The sequence below is a fragment of the Macrosteles quadrilineatus genome, unplaced genomic scaffold (genome assembly GCF_028750875.1).
Source record: "Macrosteles quadrilineatus isolate MER2022 unplaced genomic scaffold, UCM_ALF_1.0 Scaffold_2__2_contigs__length_208266976, whole genome shotgun sequence".
NCBI lineage: Eukaryota > Metazoa > Arthropoda > Insecta > Hemiptera > Cicadellidae > Macrosteles > Macrosteles quadrilineatus.
The window spans coordinates 69,123,524-69,147,015 of NW_026542595.1; the positions used below are offsets into that span (position 1 = coordinate 69,123,524).

The 23,492-nt window shown below is 35.3% G+C and overlaps 1 protein-coding gene across 9 annotated transcripts in view; it reads right to left on the reverse strand.

Moving 5' to 3' along the window:
* Nucleotides 1-1,513: 1,513 nt before the first annotated feature.
* The window catches only part of LOC128987765 (uncharacterized), a 178,766-nt gene continuing 156,787 nt past the window's right edge, over nt 1,514-23,492 (reverse strand). For 6 of the 9 annotated variants that reach the window (XM_054408782.1, XM_054408781.1, XM_054408780.1 and 3 more), the window contains 15 exons: nt 22,983-23,075; nt 20,966-21,169; nt 19,182-19,262; nt 18,334-18,483; nt 17,401-17,592; nt 16,607-16,676; nt 16,124-16,156; nt 14,821-15,003; nt 13,735-13,887; nt 10,381-10,556; nt 8,951-9,106; nt 7,854-8,102; nt 6,607-6,889; nt 3,803-3,934; nt 1,514-2,124 (listed from right to left, as the gene is read on the reverse strand). In XM_054408782.1, the coding sequence (XP_054264757.1) occupies nt 2,012-2,124; nt 3,803-3,934; nt 6,607-6,889; nt 7,854-8,102; nt 8,951-9,106; nt 10,381-10,556; nt 13,735-13,887; nt 14,821-15,003; nt 16,124-16,156; nt 16,607-16,676; nt 17,401-17,592; nt 18,334-18,483; nt 19,182-19,262; nt 20,966-21,169; nt 22,983-23,075 (2,268 nt within the window). In that variant the 3' untranslated portion in view covers nt 1,514-2,011. Of the gene's footprint in view, nt 2,125-2,950; nt 3,031-3,802; nt 3,935-6,606; nt 6,890-7,853; nt 8,103-8,950; nt 9,107-10,380; nt 10,557-13,734; nt 13,888-14,820; nt 15,004-16,123; nt 16,157-16,606; nt 16,677-17,400; nt 17,593-18,333; nt 18,484-19,181; nt 19,263-20,965; nt 21,170-22,982; nt 23,076-23,492 lie in introns of all 9 variants that reach the window. The other 3 variants (XR_008490279.1, XM_054408784.1, XM_054408778.1) reach the window with 3 other exon arrangements.

Consider the following 23,492-nt stretch of genomic DNA (forward strand, 5'->3'; position numbering starts at 1 on the left):
GTGTACAATCAGTATGTACTAATCACCCTAAATGACATAAAGACATTGCAAGTTTTGTATTGAGGGAAGACTAACATGTTCATAATAAAAGGTCAAAGTCCAATCATGATATCCCCTTCTGCAGATTGAACATAAAAAGAACAGTTTCCCTATGTTGACAATTGGGATGTACATTACAACTAACTGCCTCACTTGAAAATTATTGGAGTCTCAGATTTTTAAAACTAGCTGAGAGAGTGGCTACTGGTAAGGCCCATGACTTGCATATAAGGATGTTATGTCGAGCTAGTCATTCATGAGGGAGGTAATTACGGTTACAGATATTACCAAGATTGCTATATTATTCAGTAAAGTTCTGTAAGATCACAATAAGTCACATTCACAAAGTCCATTTATTTTTTGTTAATAAAAAACATCCACAATGGGAACCATGACAGCAGAATGAGAGTCAATGATATGGATTCAAAGCCAACAATGGTGTAAAAATTTACCTGACTTTTCCGTAAACATCATCATAAGACCGAAACTCACAATAAGGGCTTTGCTTCTAGGCTTTGTGTGTGAATATGACCGGTAAACTTCAAACACACAAGCTTGGTTAGTTTGTTAATATTTGTTTGTAGTTTAAATTGCAAAAAAAAAAAAAAACTTTTGATACCTCAAAACCGGATACCCTCTATAATAACTCCAGAAAAATAGGACATACATTAAAGTTAACAATCCAAAACTGTTTCTCTTTTCTTAGAAATCCATTATTGGTCCATTGCAATATTAATGTAAATACCCCCGCCGCAGCAAACCTGCAGACTAAGCGAATTTCCATTTGACTGATTGGATTTACACTGAAATGTCTACTTAAAAATATAACATTTATTCTCTATTTAAATAGAATTAGTTTAACTAGTACTTAGGTTTGCTGCATCAGGGAGGGTAAAACTGTTTTTTTTTTTGTAAAACGTTAATAGTTAGTAAGAAATAAAAACATTTTCCAAATTTGATCAAAATATGTTCATAAACAAGCAAACTACAACAATATACTTATTCTCCATAAGAATAACATGGGAATTTTAAATTTACAATTTTTTGGAATTTTCTCCGTAACCATTAGGCGCATAATAACGCTTCAATATACTAAATTATTTGTTTTTTTAAGCTCTACAAAATGGTTTGGAAAGAAATTGCTAAATTTTATGTTTTTTGGGTCAAAAATGGGAAAAACCTATTTTTACCCCATAAAACCCCCCGTAAACCCCCGTTCCCATGGTCCGATCATGCTGGATCGCGAACTCGTTCGAATAAACGTAGGTTTACACGTTTGTACCAAATTTCATCAAAATCGGATCATTTTTGCTCGAGTTATCGTGCTAAGGGACACATATATATATATATATATATATATATATATATATATATATATATATATATATATAAATATATAAATATATAAATATATAAATATATAAATATATATATATATATGAATTTGAACGGATGGTGTTTTTGGCCTCTAGGGACCTCAAAATGAAAAAAAAAATCGGCCCCGCGTCCAGGTCTTACCATGAGTACTACGGTAATAGCTTATTCCCTATATGGGAAATTCGCTAATAATGAAATAGTTTATAACAAAAATATATTTTAATTATAATATTAGTATCGGAAATGTAGTATGACTGGACATTATTTCCTATGGTTGACCGCAGTGAGTATAGCAAAAACAACCGTTTTTATTTTTAACTAGCATTTCTCACCAGTCTACTATCTGAAGAAGTTCTACACTAGGACAAAATATTAGGGTTGGTTCGTGTACCCTATCCTTTTTTTGTATCTTTTGGACTCAAATGGTCTATAGGACAAGGTAACTAAATTTTGTCCCTTAAAAAATAATAAAATAATGAGAAAAGATTTCGTCTTCTTGCAATAACAGGGTTGTAGACAACAACATATACTTTTTGTGCAGAAAAACCAGTTGTACTGATTAAAGTTCAGTACAAAAGTAGCAGTGGCGCCATTGTTAAGAGAAATAATTGTCACGTTGTTGATACAGTGGCAACGGCTCCTCGGGAGATGATAGGTCACTTTCCTCCGACTGTGCCGTGGACTGCGGCAGAGACGCCAGCGCTCTCACTGTCAACAATCACTTAGCGTTAGTCAACAAGATACTAAGCTAACCTGTCACAAACAGAATTCAGTTTTGTCAAATCAAAGCTGAACACAATTTTACTTTAAAACTACTTTTTAGTTTGTAAAAGCACCTTTTTTAAAAGTAGTTCATTGACTGGATTTTTCAATGATGCATATTTTAGTCCAATAGTTAAAAAGTGAAATTTAATTTCTTTCCTTTAACTGAAATTCTGTAGCCTTATATTATAAATTTTGTTATTTCAAAGATCAGTTGTTGTAAGAAAAACTGCAATCAAGATTTTCTTTGAATGATAACAAATATTAAGAAATTTATTTGAACAAATGTTAGATATCCATATGTCCATATGTTGACTAAATAAGCTAATAAGCGGTGCACAATTGAAAAGCACTGAAATTGAAAGTCTAACATTTTGTAATTTTCACTATTAATTGCATTCATACAGAAATATGGCACTACATGAGTTAAATGTGTTTAGGAACAAGAATCTCTCTCAACATCTAAAGATTCCTGATAATTGTTAAAACATTTATGTTGCTTGAATACAATTTAATCGTTTAACATGTGCTATAGCTTGTTTACAATAATTAGGCGGTTTTGATGGGAAGTCCCCCCCCCCCCCTCTCCACGACTTAATGTGTGTTGCAGTTGACGTTTTGGCGAATATCAGCTTTTGGTCTATTGTTTTTAAAGTAGGATCAAGCGGAAGGGATAATTTTCTTCCCCTAAAACTGCCTAAATTGTATGATTAATAAAAATCTTAAGTGTGCTGAAAAATTAATTAAAAGTAAAATAAAAATCAAATCAAACCTTAGTTTATGCAGGAAAAACAAAAGAACGAACACAGCTACAAAAATCAAATCAGTCCTGGTGAGTCCCGGTGGAGGAACCTAGAAGCAAAAACACATGCAGCTACCAAACAACACAAAACATGCTACAAGCAAAACAGACAATACAATGACTGTGAAGTACAGACATAACCTACACTTCAACATTCTAATTTACAAAAGGTTTATGATCCTAATTTATTATTTAAGTGTTTAAAACACGGGTCACACTAGGCTGGCATCAGCGGCGAATTGAAAGAAGCCGCGACTGTCAGCTTAATGTGACCACAAAATTCACAGCTGATACTGAGCTGGCTCAGCCTGGATTGGTGAACCGGTGATGCTGGTGCCAGCTGCTGATCACCAGCGGCTGGCGAACAGCCTAGTGTGACCCGTGCTTAAGCCTGGAGGCTGCACATGAAATATCATGTACTGATTTTTTTTTTTAAATATGGCTTCAGTGAGAGCATATATCAAAAAGGATTTTAAAAAATAGGAGAAAGGTGTATGTGATAATAATCAGAAATCGTTTGATGCCAATTGAAACAATAATCCTATCTTCTTGGTAAAAAAATACAGGCAAGTCAAAGAAAAAATTTAAAGAAACAAATATATCCTTATCAAAACAAATACTGTAATGTGTGATAATAACCTTCAACAGGTTCTCATTCCACAGAAGCAGTTTATTCATTTACAGCAAGCATCAAAACACAAACTAAACACTAAAATTGAGTCTACGCTCCAAAAGATTTTGGCTTAGTATCAAAAATTGTTTTATAGTCATGATTAGTGAGAGCAGCCTTTTAAAGCTTAAGGTTGTTATATTGCTACTTACCAGCCACCATTTTGCTTTTCTCCATTACTTGGTGGGCCAAGATCTGGTTTAACTGCAGCAAATGTTCTCTTTGTCGCTTTTCCTCAGCGACTTTCTTCTTCAAAGTAGAAGATTTCTCTTCTTCAACAGTTTCTGTAAATAGTTGGGATACTGTACTCTTGAAAAGTATTGGGAACATTCTTACAGATCGGTTTATACAGAGCAAATTAATTTACTTACTTATTCAGCAACTGTTCTTAATTTTATAATGACGTCATGGATCTACCAACCATCAATATGGCGTTTAGAACAGTCTCATTTCATAATCAGTATTTAAGCTGCGGGCAGAAAACGTGAAGTATATTCCATCCATTTCGGCTAATGAAGTTTAGACAACCGTTTCTAATACTATAGGTTTTCTTTGTGTGCAACTTGTTCCTAAACAGTTATAAAAGTAACTGGATTAGGAATGTAATATGGTGCCATTGCGAATAGCCTCTGCCTATAGTATTTAGAATTGAATAGAAAATGGGCTTGGAAATAATAGGGACACATTCCAAAAATGTGGTCGTTAGGGACAGCCAGACACAACCACATATTCCAAGGAATCAGTTATCTAAGGAAACAAATTTTACAATAATCAAAAGAACTAATTCCAGGGCCGATTTACCGAATAGGCACGGTAGGTCTCCCGCTATTGCGGCAAGATGTTAATTATTTCCTTCTGACTGTTTCTTGTGGACAATTATCGTTTTCCTTGATCGCGGCAATACATGAACACATTCAGCAGTCGTGAGGAGATTATCACCGTCTTTCGCGAATGAGGCAAAATTCTGATCTTTCCCGTGGTTAAGTGGATATTATCATTGTCTTAACCGATTGTGTTAAAATTCTGATAATCCTCGCAGCCGTGTAGAGTAGACATCATTATTGTAACTGCCGCGATCCTGTAGACACCGTAATAGTCGTGAAGACATCATAATCGTCTCCCTCGGTCGTGAAGACATCGCAATCGTATCTCGCTGTCAGGAAGACATCGTAATCGTCTCCTGCGTTCGTGAAGACATCTTTATAGTCTCCCGCGATTACGCCAAAATGTTAATAGTATCCCGCAGTCATATGGAGATCATTATCGTCTTCCTCAATCGTGGCAAATTTCTGGCTGTTTCCCGCGGTTGTATGGACATTATCTTCGTCTTCTCTGATCGTGGCAATATTCTGATCATCCTTCACGGCTCTGTAGATCTCATTATCGTATTGCGTGATCGCGGTAAAATCATGATCATCTCCCGCGGTTGTTTAGACATTATCATCGTCTCGTGCGATCGCGGCAATATTCTGAACATCCTTTCCGGCTCTGTAGATCTCATTGTCTTACTGCACGATTGCGGTAAAATAATGATCATATCACACGGTCGTTTAGACATTAGCATCGTCTCATGCGATCAAGGCAAAGTTCTGTTCATCCCTCGCGGCCTTGTGGAGACATATCATCGTCTCCCGCGGTCACAGAAACGTCACTCTTGTCATGCTCCATTGCGGTAAATTGACAATTCCAGGTAGAAATAGAATATTCACGCATAATTCCCGGTTCAAAAAAATTCACGCTTAGTTCCCGGATTTCCTCGTTGGTGTACATCCTGTTATATTGCAGAGGGGCGCTACTATTTTAGTTGTGCCTAGAGCGCTGACATAGTCAAAAACGGGCCTGACTAATTCATGAATCAGTTTAATAAATTAAATTTTATGACAAACTCAAACCAGAAAAGATTGAAAACAAATATTTGAAAACCATTAGTTTTTTAGGAAATATCGCATGACTCAGGAATAAAGAAGAGGAAAGTAACACACAACTATAACTTCCTGTCTACTTCTGAAAAAGACCCATTTCATGGGGGGCATCTCCGGGATTCTGCTGCTCTGTTGCCAGCCGATGCTGTATGCAGAGTGCAAACTTGTTGTCTCATCCATCGGGTATTATCTCAGAAAGAACCGAAATACCTGTTGGGTACTAGGCAGTTCACCCTCCTCCACTTTCCAAAAGTCACTTTGGAAATAGGGAGGAAGGGGTTCTCCTATTTTGGCCCAACCATTTACTATGACCTCCTCTAGCATTTCAAGAGCCTTTCGGCCTTCGCTTTCAAAAAAGGTCAAAATGCATTGTAAAGCATGCATGTAATTTTTTGTTGTATGTTTATTCTTGTACATAGTTTGTTTATTGTGTTTATTGATATGACTTGTAAATATTTAGTTTTAGTGACCTGACGTGAGTTATTCTATAAACCAATATTGTATTGAGAAGGGCTCAAGAATAAAGGTATTTTATGATTTGATTTGAGTTATGAATTGTGATGTGTATTTGTTGTGTACTGACAACTGAAATAATGAAATAATGAGTTTATCCCTTCAAAACAAATAAATACAAAATAATACATTCTCTTGGAACTCCGTCGCCACATTATTCAGTACTCGTAGCAAACGTAAAACAAAACAAAAATAAACAATTCTATTTACAACTTAGTGAGTCCAGTCTCTTCACTTGAAAAATACAAGTTGCCGCTCTCTGTGGCGTCCTAAGTATATAGGAATATAAAACTAGAGCTTAAAAAATTTTAAATCCTAAAGTTTAAAGAAATACTGTTATAACTAAAAATTTATTACCCTCTCGTGAAATGGGATAAGTTAACACAACTAACTGCTTGGATAAGTTAGTTGTGTGCCCACTCCTTCCTTTTTGTAAAACTGCCAGTTTGTCATTAATGACGAACCATAAACTATTATTTTAAGAATGCTAAAGTATGGTAAAAACAGCAGTGTGACCCTACCATTAGAGTCCTCGGCAGCGATAGTTGTGGTTTCCGAGAGCATTTTCCTGATGGACTCTGCCTTCTTGTTCCTCCGCTGCTGCTCCTCCGAGGACAGTTCTGGTGTTGACTCAGGAACGTACCTCTCTGGGATGAGGATTTTGCCGGGAGTACCCAGGAGACTGTCTATGGTCTCCGAGGTGTATTTTACCTCATTACGTGAGAGAGTTGAGCGGACGACATCCGGTGTGTTCAGCCTCGGTCGCAACGCCCTCTCCATGTCCAGGTCATCTCTGGAGCCACCCTGACATGAGAAGAAGAATTACAACAATTGACTTTTATTGTTAATTATTTTTGAGACAAGAATATTTTTCGTTATCGAGTTTGCAAAAATAAGAATAAGTTAGAATAACACCACAGTAAGATGAACTGTGGTGTTCAACCATGATCAGAGATAAAATATACTAGCAAATTCTTCTAAATCAGCTAAACAATTTATAGTTTATGTTCCTAAATCCGTATTTACACGAAGCCAGTACAGCAGGCAGGTTATGGGGCTGGCCTCGAGTAAAGGCGGCTTAAATGACATATGTAATGGGTGTTTTGATATTTACTAACATATAAATGCTAGTTCACCATACACATTTTGCTATGCACATATTGCTATACAATAATCTATTTATAAACTAGCGAGACAAAGGACAAGAAGGCTAACCTTAAAAACTTTAGGCATCCCATTTCAAAAAAGGAAAAAAACAAACAAAAAATATAATGTTTCAAGTCCTTTAACTACATTGAGAGTCACTAGATTCTGGACTTCCAGATCCTGAAAAGGGTTCCAATGGCCTCAAATGTTCAGTATTCCTTTTGTGTTGCTTTTGTGAAGAAGGATTCCTACAATTTTGAACGTAAGTTAAAGGTTTATCCTGTCCTTTGTTTCTTTAATTCTCATTCAATAAGGCCTTTCCAATCAAACCTGTTCATAAACTATTGATTTGTGTGTAGCTAGATAAACTTTTACATCCGAAATGAAACACATACTAATAAGTTTTAGTTTATTGCTGTTTACTAATTCGTATAAGTTAGAGCAAACAAAATACATTAAACATACAAAATACAAAACATAACATTGAAGCCAATCTTTTACATTAGTGATTTTTATTAGAAATCAATTAACTAACTAAACCAAGAAGTTTTTTTTTAAGGGATGTACTTCAGCTATCATTCTTATAAAAATTTGAATTTGAAATAATTGAATATTCATTTACCGCTGAGAAGCTGGTATCTATCCTGAGCAAAGGCCGACCGCTAACAGTGTGGTGTCGTCGCTTCTCGCGAGGAACTGCGCGACGGTTGTTGAAGGCCATCTCCTCCACAATCTGCCGTGCAGCTTGGCTCTGGTACACAGGAGACAGCTGACTTGCGTACGCAGGACTGAGGGGTGGAGACAACAATGTGTCACTGCTTCCAAACAGCTGTTCTGTGGCTGACAAAGGCGACGTACTGTCACTGTCCACCTGCAGAACAATACATATTTGGTAACTAATTAAACAGTACATTGCTAAAAATTATGATCAGTTGAATAAATAGCCTGAAGAACAGGAAATGGATTTTCTTGGAATTAAAAAGAAAATGATTTTTTCTTTCAGTTTTTTTTCAAGAATTTTTTTCAAAAATATTATTGAATAGAAAGCTTTGTGGAGAAATCACCTTTCAACAAGTAATGGTATTTCAGGGTTTAGATATTAGAGGCTAAATAGTGCAGATAAAATATATTTAAAACTGTCCCAATACTGAGAGCTTATATTTCTCAGTACAAGAAAATTCAAATAGTATTATAAACACCCCAGATAAGGTATATTCACCATGTATGTTTTTATTGAGAAGAAGTTTTATTGGTTGTGTAAGAAATTTATTTGTTTAAAAAAATCTAATACGGCAAATCTTAATTCAAGATTAGGAATGTTATGCTGTGATAACTAATTGATGGACATTTTCACAAGACATAGAGTAAGTGAAAGCGCACATTTTTTGAGTTGGCTATTCATTGTAGTGGAAAAAATAATCCTTTCTTTTTTATTTTTTATCTCGTTGTGCAGTTAGATCAAATACTGCTTGATTTCACCACTGATTATTTCAGCAACATTAGGTTCTTATACAAATTCTGAATTTAGTTTTGCTATAGATTACGTTTTTACCGTACAGGTTTTAATGAGCAAGAGGAATTGCACAAATTGCAATGAGGTAAATTTTACAGCACTTAAAAGCTGTCTTTGGACTTAGAACAAACTTTACTCTATTTATACTTGAATAATGGTTATTTCCTATTAGAAAGAGGTGTTGATAGTTAGTTTCTAACACTGACCCTAGCTCTCTGTCGGTTGACCAGATTGCGCAGGGCCTGCACAGAGTCTGAGCGAGGCCCGGGGGCTGGGGGGGCTGCAGAGCGGGGGACCAAAGAACCCCCCAACACCTCACTAGGGGGCTCCGGCTGCTCCTCTAGTAACCGACCTAGATTATTCTGTAACAACACAAAACACAAAAATTATAACATTCCTTCGATCCAGAATGTGTTTATAAACCAAACAAAACTTGTAGTGAATTTGAAAAAGCCTACTACTCAAATCAAAAATAAAGTTACTGGTTATACTAAAACTCTAACTATGATAATGAATTGGGACAGAAGATGATTTGGAGGGTAAAAACACAGATAATTGGTTTTGGTTTTGCATGATTTTAATGATTACTTATTTGATTTCTTTTACTATTTTTCAATCCTGCTTTTTGGTAGATCATCCTACTAATATTATAAATGAGAAAGTTTAGATGTATGGATGTATGGATGTATGGATGTATGTTTGTGACAAGTGAACGCGAAAAATACTGGTCGGATTGGGCTGAAATTTGGCATGATGATAGCTCACATTCCCGATTAACATATAGGCATATTCTTATTCCAAAAATCCTTTCGGGCTCCGCCCCAGTGGCTCTGGAGTTTCCCATGTTAACCTTATGAGAAATGGAATTATTGAATATTAACAGCTGTTTCAATTAAACAAGTTGGTTCTGTTCTATGATGTTCAATAGCATTAAAGTTACAAGGATTACCAACAGGGTGCAGCACTATTATTTCTTTTACATTATGACAACAGCTAATTTGCAACCAAAAGGTGAGTGAGCGTAGCGAACGAACTTCAACCTGGAGGCGAGTAAGCGTAGCGAACGAGCTAACCTGAAGGCAAGTGAGCGCAGCGAACGAGCTCCAACCTAAAGGTGAGTGAGCGTAGCGAACGAGCTCCAACCTAAAGGTGAGTGAGCGTAGCGAACGAGCTCCAACCTAAAGGTGAGTGAGCGTAGCGAACAAACTTCAACCAGGACGTGATTGAGCAATGCGAACGAGATAATCTTGAAAATTAAGAAGTTAAACGGGGCAAAGCCCGCGGGTTACAGCTAGTATTGCTATAAGTGGAAGTGTAATTTAAAATAAAAATGAGTGTCATATGAACAAAATGAGAAATAGCGTTGTTACCGACAAAGACCAGCTGTTTTTAATCAGGATCATTTCTTAAAAGCCTAGCTTTATCAATAACAGCTAGGTCCAGTACCAAACCCATAAGCCATTAGAATATAAACATCTGTATACATTTTTGTTTTGTATCTATTACTGAAAGTGATTGAAAAACTAAGGGATTTGTATAGTTAAGAGTTTTATGATTGCACTTATTGGAGATGACAAAATAGTATGCTAGTAAGCTTTATTCATTCACAAAGAAAGTGTATCAGAAAGTTGCTCACGTCTGTGTTGTCAGGCCCATTCTCCTCTATGATGGTGACTCGTTTAGCAGTGGTGGTGGGGGTAAGAGGAATGCCGATATTTCCACTGCGGTCCCGGTCTCGCTGTCTCCTCTCTGACTCTCGCTTCACAATCCTCACCGTCTTGATCTCCTGAGGCTTATCTTTTGGGATGATTCCTGAAAAATAGAAAATTTAAAATTATGGTAGGTTTTAAGCTGATTTTTTGTTTACACGAAAAGAACATTTGTCTGATTTAGATACTGAAAACTCCCTCTTTACAGACACCTTGGAGATGGACCCTTGTCTGGTTTAAAAAATCCTGAATTATCAGATGTTTATAAAAAGATTAATTGATGTGCTAGTTAAAAATTACACAGAAAGTGTGCAAAATTATAAAACAATTGTATAACAAACAATGAATCATCACATAAATATAATCTTTACTTTGCCACACAAACAGGTAGGCTACTTTTATACTCGGCTATAAACAAAGCCAACATGGAAATCTTTTGTCAGTATCCTACAAATATTTAAATGAGAAAGTTTAGATGTATGGATGTATGGATGTATGTTTGTGACAAGTGAACGCGAAAAATACTGGTCGGATTGGGCTGAAATTTGGCATGATGATAGCTCACATTCCCGATTAACATATAGGCATATTCTTATTCCAAAAATCCTTTCGGGCTCCGCCCCAGTGGCTCTGGAGTTTCCCATGTTAACCTTATGAGAAATGGAATTATTGAATATTAACAGCTGTTTCAATTAAACAAGTTGGTTCTGTTCTATGATGTTCAATAGCATTAAAGTTACAAGGATTACCAACAGGGTGCAGCACTATTATTTCTTTTACATTATGACAACAGCTAATTTGCAACCAAAAGGTGAGTGAGCGTAGCGAACGAACTTCAACCTGGAGGCGAGTAAGCGTAGCGAACGAGCTTTGTCAGTACTAGTTATACTCAGATGACTGTTCCAGCCAAATGGATCTGATTCTGCTCTAAATAAAAATTCTAAAGTGGGTAGATTGGGACCTTATATGGTGACAACTATCTGCAATATAAAAAAATACAGGGTGTTGAAAATGTCTGGAACCAACATTATATCTGGTGAGTGGTAAAAAAAAAACAACTGATATTTTGAGTACGGATATACTATGGTTATACCTATCTTTTGGTGCCTTATGAAATTTTTTACCACTTATAGGGAACGTCCTGTGGAGGATGCAGTAAAAAGTTTTAATGGAAGCCTATGGTAAATGATACATCATTTTAAAGGCCATTTTTTCTGAGTAAGGAGCCACAAGTTTCATCTCAAAAGGACCACCCTAGCAAAAATGGCGACTGTTTGAAATTTAAAAACCCACTTATAGGGAACGTCCTATGGAGGATGCAGTAAAAAGTTTTAATGGAAGCCTATGGTAAATGATACATCATTTTAAAGGCCATTTTTTTCTGAGTAAGGAGCCACAAGTTTCATTTTAAAAGGACCACCCTAGCAAAAATGGCGACTGTTTGAAATTTAAAAACCCACTTATAGGGAACGTCCTATGGAGGATGCAGTAAAAAGTTTTAATGGAAGCCTATGGTAAATGATACATCATTTTAAAGGCCATTTTTTTCTGAGTAAGGAGCCACAAGTTTCATTTCAAAAGGACCACCCTAGCAAAAATGGCGACTGTTTGAAATTTAAAAACCCACTTATAGGGAACGTCCTATGGAGGATGCAGTAAAAAGTTTTAATGGAAGCCTATGGTAAATGATACATCATTTTAAAGGCCATTTTTTTCTGAGTAAGGAGCCACAAGTTTCATCTCAAAAGGACCACCCTAGCAAAAATGGCGACTGTTTGAAGTTTTTGAAAATAGAAAGCTTAATTGGTATTTCTGTTAAAAATAAGTTTAGTAAAACAACACAAACAATTTAGTTAAATGTTTTTTTTTCAGTAAGTGTTTATTAAATGTACAGCAAGACAATTATGTTTTATAACTGTATTATTTGTTTTAAAATACTTTTTACATTAACACTTTTTACTGCATCCTCCACAGGACGTTCCATATGAGTGGGTTTTTAAATTTCAAACAGTCGCCATTTTTGCTAGGGTGGTCCTTTTGAGATGAAACTTGTGGCTCCTTACTCAGAAATAAATGGCCTTTAAAATGATGTATCATTTACCATAGGCTTCCATTAAAACTTTTTACTGCATCCTCCACAGGACGTTCCCTATAAGTGGTAAAACATTTCATAAGGCACCAAAAGATAGGTAAAACCATAGTATATCCGTACACAAAATATCATTTGTTTTTCTTTAACCACTCACCAGATATAATGTTGGTTCCAGACATTTTCAAGACCCTGTATAAAAATTAAATACCACAAAAAGCAAAAAACCTATCAACTTTCATTTATTGTAAACAGATAATTTACTTACACACTATATTTTTTAATAACGTTTTTATCGGACATACCAAGACAAGAGAAGAAGTTAAAATGACTCATCACAAAATTCTAAAACACAATAATTAAAAATGTCTTAAGCTTGTAACCTTACAAAAGCGTTAACTACTAAACATTTTGACTTTCATTTAACAACCGTAACGGTTGACCCCTTCCATTACACAACTATTAAATTTACTGTCTAAATGGCAATATAACACAAAGACAATAATAATTTCTGAACCAAAATAGGCAAACAATGAAACTGTTCTGTGTTCATACCAAACAAATGTATCTTACTGACTGCCAGGAGGCATAAATTCATCACACAATAAGCCTAATTAATTCTTCCTGTCAATTAAAAACTTCACAGCAAACATGAAATTCTAGGCAAAATACTTTAAAACTTTAATCTAATAATTTTGTATACAAAATTTTGCAGTAACTCATGATATTTACATATTTATTGAATATATTAAACCCCTGAATTAGTTACTTTTAAGTTGACATAACACTAGGAGGTATCAACAATAATCAATGCTGACAAAAATAGAAGGAAGAATGTAAATAATTTTACTATTTTTATTCAAACGATAAAAGTATTATTGTGATTTATTGGATTGCTGTAAATTTTATTGAATAAAAGTTTGAGTAAATTAGTTTGAAAAAAGTGGTAGTTGCTGAAGCAGTTAGTCTATACTTGAGATGGACTGTGCGAGTAATAAGGACTATGGAGGTAAGACAAATCTTTGACATGAAAAATAGTCCAGGTGTATTAGACCCCTTGAACGCTCAAAGAAGAGGTGGAAATATTAAGTAGCCAAAACATAGGCATGCTGAAAGCTCCTAAAGAAGACCAATATTAAGGCTAAAATCCTTGTTGTGTATAAAGGCTTTAGGAGTAAGGGAAACTTCTCACCGTAGAACCTCTTTATTCTGTCATCGGCCTCACTGATGTCCATGGGGCGGGTATACTGGGCGGGGACAGACGGAGCTGGAGCGGGAGGCGGAGCACTGGTCAACTCCTGCTGTTCATCTTGGGAGACATTGCCCTCGTAAGTGGAACATGTGTCTGCAGATCAAGTTAATTAGGAAGTGTAGTAGTAGATGTTGAAGCTCAAAATCAAGATAACATTGGCATAACATTGCTGTCTATTACATGTTATTACTAAGTAAATACAATAAAAAAATAAACATTGAAATTTTCATTTGATCATAGTGAAACTCATTGGTGAAATAGACATTTCAATCCCATGAAAATAGTTGTTGCTAGTTTTATAGTTAAGAATAATCTAATTCAATTTAGCCACGAACAGCCAGATGTCTTCCGTATACCACATGTTTAACTATTCCAAACCAACAGGGCAACCTATATTGTAAGTTATAGCATATTTTATGAACCTTACCATATTATAAACATTAATGGAATCTTGTAATGTCAACATTGGGACTCTGAGAGAGTTGTTCAAATATAGTAGGGTTTCGATTAACGTATGTGATCTTCAGTTATCCAACCTTCTATAGTTCCATATCATCTGACCATCCCTTTAAGCTATTAAAAAACTGTGTTATTTACAGGTGGTATGATGGCACCTCAAAGAAGAGGGTAGAGACAACACCTTTTGCACCTACATAGCATACAGTTAGTCAACTCATCATATCAATTATGCTACCTCTGATGTCTTAATCTTGGTGCAAACAGAGTCATTCCGTTGAGTAGGGTAACACTTTATCTATTAGCAAATTAATACAAATAATATTTACTTATATTATTTGTGATGATAGCAACATAATGGAAAAAGTAAGTGGTTTCAAGGCAAACTGCTCGTTTTAAAAGGGCTTACATCATGTTTATAATGTTTCTTTCCTGTGTTTTTAACCTTGCTTTGGCTGGTTTAGGTCAGATAATCGAGGCTCTACTGTATTATCACTTTCTTTATTCTTCTTAAATGTATATAGCTCAATGGAATGTCCACTCAAATACCCAGGTAATGGTTTGACTCACCCAGTGACTTGGAGATGTCCGTGTTGACGTAGAGGGGTGAGTGCTGCGCAGGTGGAGGTGGCGGGGGAGGAGCGGGAGAGCGCAATGGAGAGTCTCTCCCAACGTCTCGGGTAACCTGCGTGTCCAAGTCAGTCTCCAGCCAGCTGCTGTGAATGGTCTTCTTGTGTCCAACGGGGCCCACGCCTGCCACACAATGTATGTCAAAGATAATACAGGAAAGCAAATTTTCAGACTATGAAAATATTTTGAAAAGAGGGAGAAAGAGAGAGTTTAGCTAACTTACCAAGAAAAAGTAGTTGACCTTTTTTTTAAAAATTCCATAGATAAATAAGTAACACCAACTAATATTTTGTAACTGCAGGCCATGAATTATTTCCATGGAATAGCAATGCACATTCTAGAAACTTATTCCACGTGAAATCTTAGGCCAGGCGCACACAGGCGAGTTTGAGTCGCGCAACAGTTGCCCGACTAATCGGGGGACTGTTGCGCAACCCACTCGGAGACTCTGAAGTCTAGCAACAGTTGAGCTGGAGTGTGCACACAAGCAACTATTTAGTCGTGAATCTAAAGCCTTTAAGACGTAAGTTAGACATTACATTCGTTAACAGTACCGAATGGATTTCAATGATACAGCCGTAGTATGTGCTTTGTTGTTGAAGTTGTGATTTTTGATTTTATCCTCTTGTGTTAGGTTGTTCCAATCTTTAGTAACTGCCAAGGACACTTCATCCCACAACTTCTTCAAATTAATATCCGAACAGTCTTTCAATGACTTTAAATATAAAGGCGGCCTCTTGTCAACTTAATCAATTAATTGTTTGACATCCTCATCACGGTCGCTGGCAAATTGGGTCCGGGAACATCGGTTGCAACAGTTGCGCGACTGTCCCTAGACTGTTTCCTTGGTGTGTGCACTCCAATTTAAAACAATGTTGAACATTTTAGTCGGGCAACTGTTGCGTGACTCAAAATCGCCTGTGTGCGCCTGGCCTTAGATTCATTATGAACGCTGATATTTCCAACAACTAGTCATAAGCATCCTCTACAAGCACCTTTGTTGCAAACCAACCAGATTCTTGCATGCAATGTGTATATTAACTTTGCAACCATCTTAGAAAAGTGTCACTGTTCTGATCAGCTCATGTAAAAATGAATTATTCTTAAGACTCAAACTCGCCTGTGTGCGCCTGGCCTAAGATTTCACGTGGAATAAGTTTCTAGAATGTGCATTGCAATTGAAAATATTTATTACATGTCCTGACTAAGTAACAAGTAGAGAAATATATAGTATTTTATGTACCTGGATATGTCATGTAATATCCCATACGGTAAGCTAGGTCAAAGAAAACATAATTAATGATAGAAACAACAGAAATGTATATACTGATACTGATGCACATTTTGATGATTTACAACTCATACATGCAGATACTTCCCCCTTATGTTACATTGACATATTATCAGTAAAATCAGTTATTGTTTGAGTGACTGAATACAATTTTTAAACAGGTGTTATACTCTTTAGCCCCTTCATTGTAGGATACTCAGCTGGACTTCTTCTGACTAGGGTTGCCTTAAGTTCCAATTTTCAAGTCCTTGTTTGATTTTTTTTGTTTTTTTAATGGTCTGGTATCCCAAATTATGAATAAAAAAAAACCTTGACAAAATATAGTGAAATGCAATAATATTGTTTCAATGGAAAAATCATGGCTATCACAAAAACATGTGTCAAAATAAAATTAGAACTCTACAACTGTCCTTTGAAGGTTAAAGGGTAGCTGACCTTGCACTCCTGTGGGGGATGGTCGAATCTGTTGACTGAGAGAGTTGCTGCGTTCTGTCAGCTGTCGAACCTGTAACAACAGAGGGGTGATTTTAACTCACAGAACTTTTCACTATTCCCTACTCACTATTTATTAATTTGTCATGATTGATTTGTAGCAAACGGATTGATGTTTTAATTAATAATTGTTTAACAATTATTTATTAATTTGGCCTAGCCAACAAGTACAAATTTGAATCGATCATGTCACTATCTCATTGTTGTGAGAATAAAATAATTTATAACCCTCCAAATGTCTAATACTAGCAAACTCAGAAGAACAAACTAATTATACCCATCAGCGGCACAATCATAGAAACTGCAGTAACACTTATCTAAAAGTTATTTTAATTGTGTTTTTTAAGGTGCTTAATACGGGTCCCAGCTTTAAAAATTGATATTTCTCTTCAACCTACTCTATGATATTTTTATTGTTTATCGATTAGCTCAGTGTCAACAAATTTCACCCTAGCTGAATCCAATTCCTTCAGCCAAAAAACTCCTCATTTGTCCAATTGTTATATCTTTAAAATATCATTAGATTATGACAAATAATGGCTAAAACCTAGTCAGACAATCCTTGAAATGTGATAAACATGCCTCAGCTAAAGTATTACTTCTTTACTATAGATTAAAGATTATCTGATGATGTATGTTTTATTGTTTTATCCTTAACTTGTCCTATCAAGCAATCCTGGGCCTATAACAAAGGATTATAATACTTAGATTAATATTTTTTTATTTTTCAGTCATACCTGAGAGGACAGTTCCAGCCGTTGTCGCTGTAGATCACCCACGAGACTCTGCACTCGTGCCAACTCCTGCTCCAGCTGCGCCGTGGATGTGACGGACTGGTCCGGCGCACGGCGCGACCACACCAGCTTCTGGCGCAACACCACCAGTTCCTGCTCTAGCCTGGCGTTTTCTGCAACTGTCTCCTCTAGCTTCTATGGGACAAAAGTAGTGGCTTGTTTAACACAAAGCAGTAAGTATGATATTTACTTCAGGCTGACACTCCCTTGTATGGACATAGGATTTATTAAAGTCACTATTGTAAATGTAGCATTCAAGATGAACAAGGAGGAATAGAGATTTGAGGAACTGGTGGGTGAAGTGGCACTTTTTTAAACAAGAGGAAATGCTGAAACACAAGGCTTGAGGAGTGTGTCAATTTTATCAAGATAAAAAAATATACTTTGAACATGAGTTGAAAATAATATTTTCAGTGTTTGGTGAGTGAGAACAACAAAATAAATATACTTAGTAAATGTACTTACAACATTGAAGTCACAATTTCTGTGGCTGGGCTGTATTATTGTGATGACTGGATGAACAAAAAATAAGTACTCTCCATTCACAATTCACATACTAAATAATCATCTTCATTTTAAAACAAAAACAATGTATTTCGTGTTTATTTATAACATTTGACACCTAAGAATTTATTTAAGTTACATACAGCTCATTTCCGCTGTTTATTCTTATTAAATAAATAAAAAACTAAACATAAAAATTGTTTTGTTCAGTTGCCACCAGGGAAGAAAAGTAGTGAGCAAAGTAAAATTTTATCTTTCCCACTACTTTTCCTCACTCCGGATAAGTTAACAACTGAACAAAACAAAATTGCCAGAAAAGTGAGCAAAGTAAAATATTGAGGAATCAGATGTTTTGCAAACTAATTCTTTTACCTTGGAATTGTGGGCCAGGATGGATCGTACACGGCTCAGTTCTCTCTCCAAGAGTCTCTGTTGTCGTCTGTATTTCTCCGCCTCTACTGGGTTGCTGCTGGCCGCCTGCAGCTTGTGTCTTAAGCCTCCCAGGGCTCTCTCTAACATCTCCTGTACAAACATTTGTAGAGATGTGCTATTACATATGAATAAAATGTTACAGTATTATACACTTGATAATCCAGGAAGTTCATGATGTTCTGAGTAGCTAAACGGTTATAGTGCTCACCCAAAATTAGAAGGTTGATCCTAAGAAAAGTTAGTGGCTTTTCGGCAGTTCTAAATCTTAGCTGGCATTGATACAGTGCCATATTTGGGGGATTTGTGGCAATAGGCCAAATTAACACGAGCGGCTACTGCCCCTTAGAGTGTGGCGCTCCCCCTTAGGTTGGACATCATCATTGTCACCGGCAACCTTGGCAATAAATTAATTATTTTAAAATATTAAATTTATTCTATATATTGTATTTGTACAAAATACTGTGCCCCTCCCTAAGCCGCAGTCAGCCTAGTGGTGATTCTGGCACTATGTTGATCATTGGGCTCTAAATTAAATACGGTAGCCCTAACTAAAGAACCAGATCTTATTCTGTAGCAAAGCTCTAATCTCATTAATTCAAACGGAGCCCCCAGCGAACCATAGACGAGTTTATTTATTTACCATCTTATCTGACACAATCCCAAATAATTCCGATACAGACGGGACAAATGCCGATTTTATGGGGAAAACTAATAATATATTAAACTTTTAAATCAAAAAACATGAATACTGAGTTAGCTTTGATGTTATTTTTACTTAACAATCAAACCTTATCTTGTTGTAGACTCTGCAGAGTTCCAGACTCTTCCTGCAGTAACCTGTCCAATCTGTAGAGTTGTTCAACTTTGGCCTGCAATATACAATAAAAGAAACAATCAGTAAACAATAAACATGAAAATAAACATTTCTGTATTTCTTCTTTCTGATTTTTGATTTTCTGATCATGGTTTTAAAGTATCATGGCAGTCTTTAATATTTGCAAACAATTTTGTCTTAAACGCCAGTATGGTACTATTATTTTTAACCAGTAATATTCGACTCTAAAACTTTTCTGAAAACAAAAAGTACAATATAATTTTGCATATTCAATTATTACCTAAGAGAGGCGTTTTAAAGCTGGTGTAATTAATTTTTAAGAGGAGTAATTAGCTAAATTACATAATTTTAGACATCTAAAATATTAGCTAATGAATGAGTTGTAAGCTCTCATGAGTATATTTACATTTTATAATTTATATTTATAGTTTTGTATATTGTATATAATCAAAACAGGTTTTGAATATTAATACAGTAACTAGGCATATACTGTATTGAAACAACAATACAAATTGGCATTACTTATTTTAAGCCAAAATAAAAATAATGAAGGTAGTCTATACAGGACAGGTGTGAAGCCATGTGTAATTTAGTCACTGAAGAATAACAACTTTATTTTTAGCTCTTTGATGTGGGACGTCTTTATTGATGTTCTTTTAGCAAATTTCCCATATAGGGAATAAGCTATTACCATTTCGTCTCATAGTAAGACAATAACGGTTCAAACGTTATTGTAACTTATGTAATTTTCCCGTAAAAAAATCAGAATTTTTTAAAAGCTGGATTTGATTAAAATTAATGTACTATGATCCTATTAATTCTTTAAAAAATAGTGCAATCCCCCATTGCTAAAACAGTTACGGTTCAAAAGTTATTGCAACTTTACTTTTGATATTTCCCCTATAAAATATCATAGTTACTCCCACCACTTACCCATGATAAAGGTTGTTCAGAAGTTAATGGAAAAAAGCATGTGCCAGCTTTATTCCCTATTTAAAAATTGTTCAATTTTATGAATATTAGATTAGCTGTAAAAGGGAAGGTAATAAACAAAGTTTTTTATAATAGTATATTACGTTGCTAGTCCTGAAAATAGGCTAGACAAAGTCAAGTGCAGGATTACCATACGATTCTTGGGACAGCAATACAAAGTTATAATAATAACTAGTGTACATGTTGCTCGAATTCGAGCAATTGCAAAGTATTACAGGAGTTATTTCAAAACGAATAATTTATTCATTTTGATGTATCCAGAGGCAATTTTGAGTGATATTTAATCATAAAAGTAAAACAATTCCAAACTGGTTTGAAGTAACCACTATGATGACTGCCGAACTGGTACGCAGAGAATGGGAAAGAGGTAAATATCTTAAATACACAGTCAGCTCAGTCCAGTTCCAAAGATTCAACCTTATCATTAGTAGAGGGAGCACTACATGAGAACGGCATAAATGATTAAATTGATTTCCAATTCTTTTGTGAAACTTGTTCAATAAGATTAGATTTCACCAGGGTGCATAGTTAAAGGAAAAGACAAGTGTTAAATGGAAAATATGTTATCTTTGCATCTGACTGAGGTCAGCTGGTTCTTTAGAGAGGACTACTTATAAAAACCTAACATTCAAAGACAGCTGGGTCTGGTTTCAAACTATCAAAAAGCTTTAGACTTCTCAGGATTGAACAGGCTACCTCTGATTGGTTACCCGATGCGTGCTAAGTTTCATGTTCCCTATATACCTGTAGTTTGTTGTGGTCTGGACTCAGTCTCTCCCAGTCCCTTCTCTCCTCCGCCAGCAGTCTCCGCTCCTGGACCTGATGGTTGAACTCCAGCCTATCCCTCAGGAGAGGCCCCCCGCCAGGCAGTGGCGCCCCCGCACGGTAGAGAGACCCCAGCTTTACCATGTTGTCCACCAGGTTCACCAGAGGTTTACCCTTTTCATACTGCAACAGATTGCCAATATGTTTTTTAACTGTCTGTCTTTGTTTTAATGTTGGTTACAAAACAAAATGGTTGGTTTGTTTCAGATTGTCCATTTATTGAAATAAAAAAAAAAAAAAAATTAAAATCACCGTTCTGACCAGACTTAAATTTATAAATAATGTGTTAGACATAATATGAAAACAGGTTTTTTTTTAGAGTTTAGAAATATTTTTAAGCGCACTGTTATTGTCGTAAAAAGTGCTGTATATTTTAATTACTTTTAATACTAAAAAAGCAGATGAATATCTAGCTTCATATTTACAAAAGAAGACAACTATGCCTTAATATTCGGTTTCATCATTATATTTGTATATTAAGTTGGAACCCAAATTCATAGTATAGTACTTAACTTCAGTTAACAAACCTACCTTTGGCGTTCAACTGCCTAACAAAAACAGTCTGACTTCTTTGATGATTTGAATAAATATTTATATGCGGGTACGGTACACACATTTCTATTTCTATGTAGGCCCCACACAAAAACGTTTCAAATGAAGATTAAGAATTGTTGTTAAAAAAACTGATTATAATGTCTTTGTGTATTTATTGAAAATAAATTAAATGATTTACTGTTGTAAAAACTAACCGACAATTCATGACAATCGTAAAAAAAACAAAAAACAATCAAAATGGCTTAGTTTTATAATGAAAAAAAAAACCAAATTTCCACACCAGCTTTTTTCATACAAAACAGGCTTGGGTTGAAATGGCTTTTAAGACATGGTTAAATTTATTGGATCGTGATCCGTGAAATTATTTGGATTCTGGTCATAACTAATCTTCAATAATAGAATCACTATGCTACTAATCACTAATGCTGCAAAATAATTTGTTGTAAATAAAGAATTTTTCTCTCTCTCTCATTAGAATGTAACTTATACGCCTACCATCATAAGTTTTATGATTGTAACTGAATTGACAATGCCACCGGTTCTACATCTATTAAACTTTACAATAATCTTTATGGGAAGATAAAATTTGATTTGATTTTAAGTTGAAAACATTTAATCCATAGTGTACAACACTGAAAGTGTAGCTTGGGGAAATTTAGTTTTAACATTAAAAAGTAATTGAATCAGTTGTAGGATAGATCAATATTCAGGACAAACTCACACAAATTAGTTGTCAAAAACAACAGGAAACAGGAGAGTTCAAAGTCAAAGGTTGCACTTTGAAGAAAAGGTTGTAAGAGAAATTAAATTTAGAATGAAAGAGACGACAGAGGCTTACAAAGAGATCACTACATTATACATCTCTCTCTCTCTCTCCCTCACTCTCCTTCAAAGTCTCAACTCAGGTTCCTGCTAAGCACCGCTAAATTATTTAGACACCAAAGAAAACCTTTTGATATCACCTTGAAATTACTTTTACATGTTTGTATGAGCTTCCATCTTGATTTATGTAAATAATTAAGCTCCCTCTTAAAAAGTGTTTGTAATGCCGCTTTTTCAGTATCCCAAGTCTTTAACTACCTATATCAATATGTAAAATTACTTAGACATGCGAGTTCTGAGCTTTTTGTAGTAACACTAGATGTGATATGACCACAACTGGACTAGTTCTCATATTTCAAGCCAACATCACTACTGTTAATTCTTCGTGTTTTGCTGTCAAAAGTTACATTATGTGTGTGACGGGATCAGTATGTACTTTACTTAGTTTAATCTGCTATTTAGATTTTCAAAAGATCATACAAACATTTCTTATGGCTAAATTGTCAATGCATACATGCCACTGAGCGAAACAAAACAAAAAATAATTTAGATTTGTTACCTGTTTTTCCAGTTCAAGCAAATGCCTTTTGAGGTCTTCTAGTTTTTGAAGGTGCTCCATCCTCTTAGGTGTCTCAAGTTCAACCAGTCTTGCCTGGACAAAACAAAAAAATGTATGTTAAAACAAGTTGAAAAGTGTTGGTAATTAAGATTTTATCATATGAATCTTGAATCAACGGTATATCACCACTACAAACAACCATTGACATCAAATTATAGTGAAAATTCACAACTTGTCATATTATAGGTATACCATTATTTATGAAAATATATGAAGGATGACCAGGCTACAAAACCCTAAAAAACCTTAACTATTACGATTTGGTAAGCCACCAAAACATAAATAAAATATCAATTAAGAACAAATCAAGCAGTTCATCAACACAAGCACAGATCAAAACCACAATCCATCATAAATAAAACAAATACAAAACGTACAACGCAAAAGGTATTATATACATTGAAAATGGTATAAAAACAAGCAAAATGTGAGAGATAGACCAAACCTTTT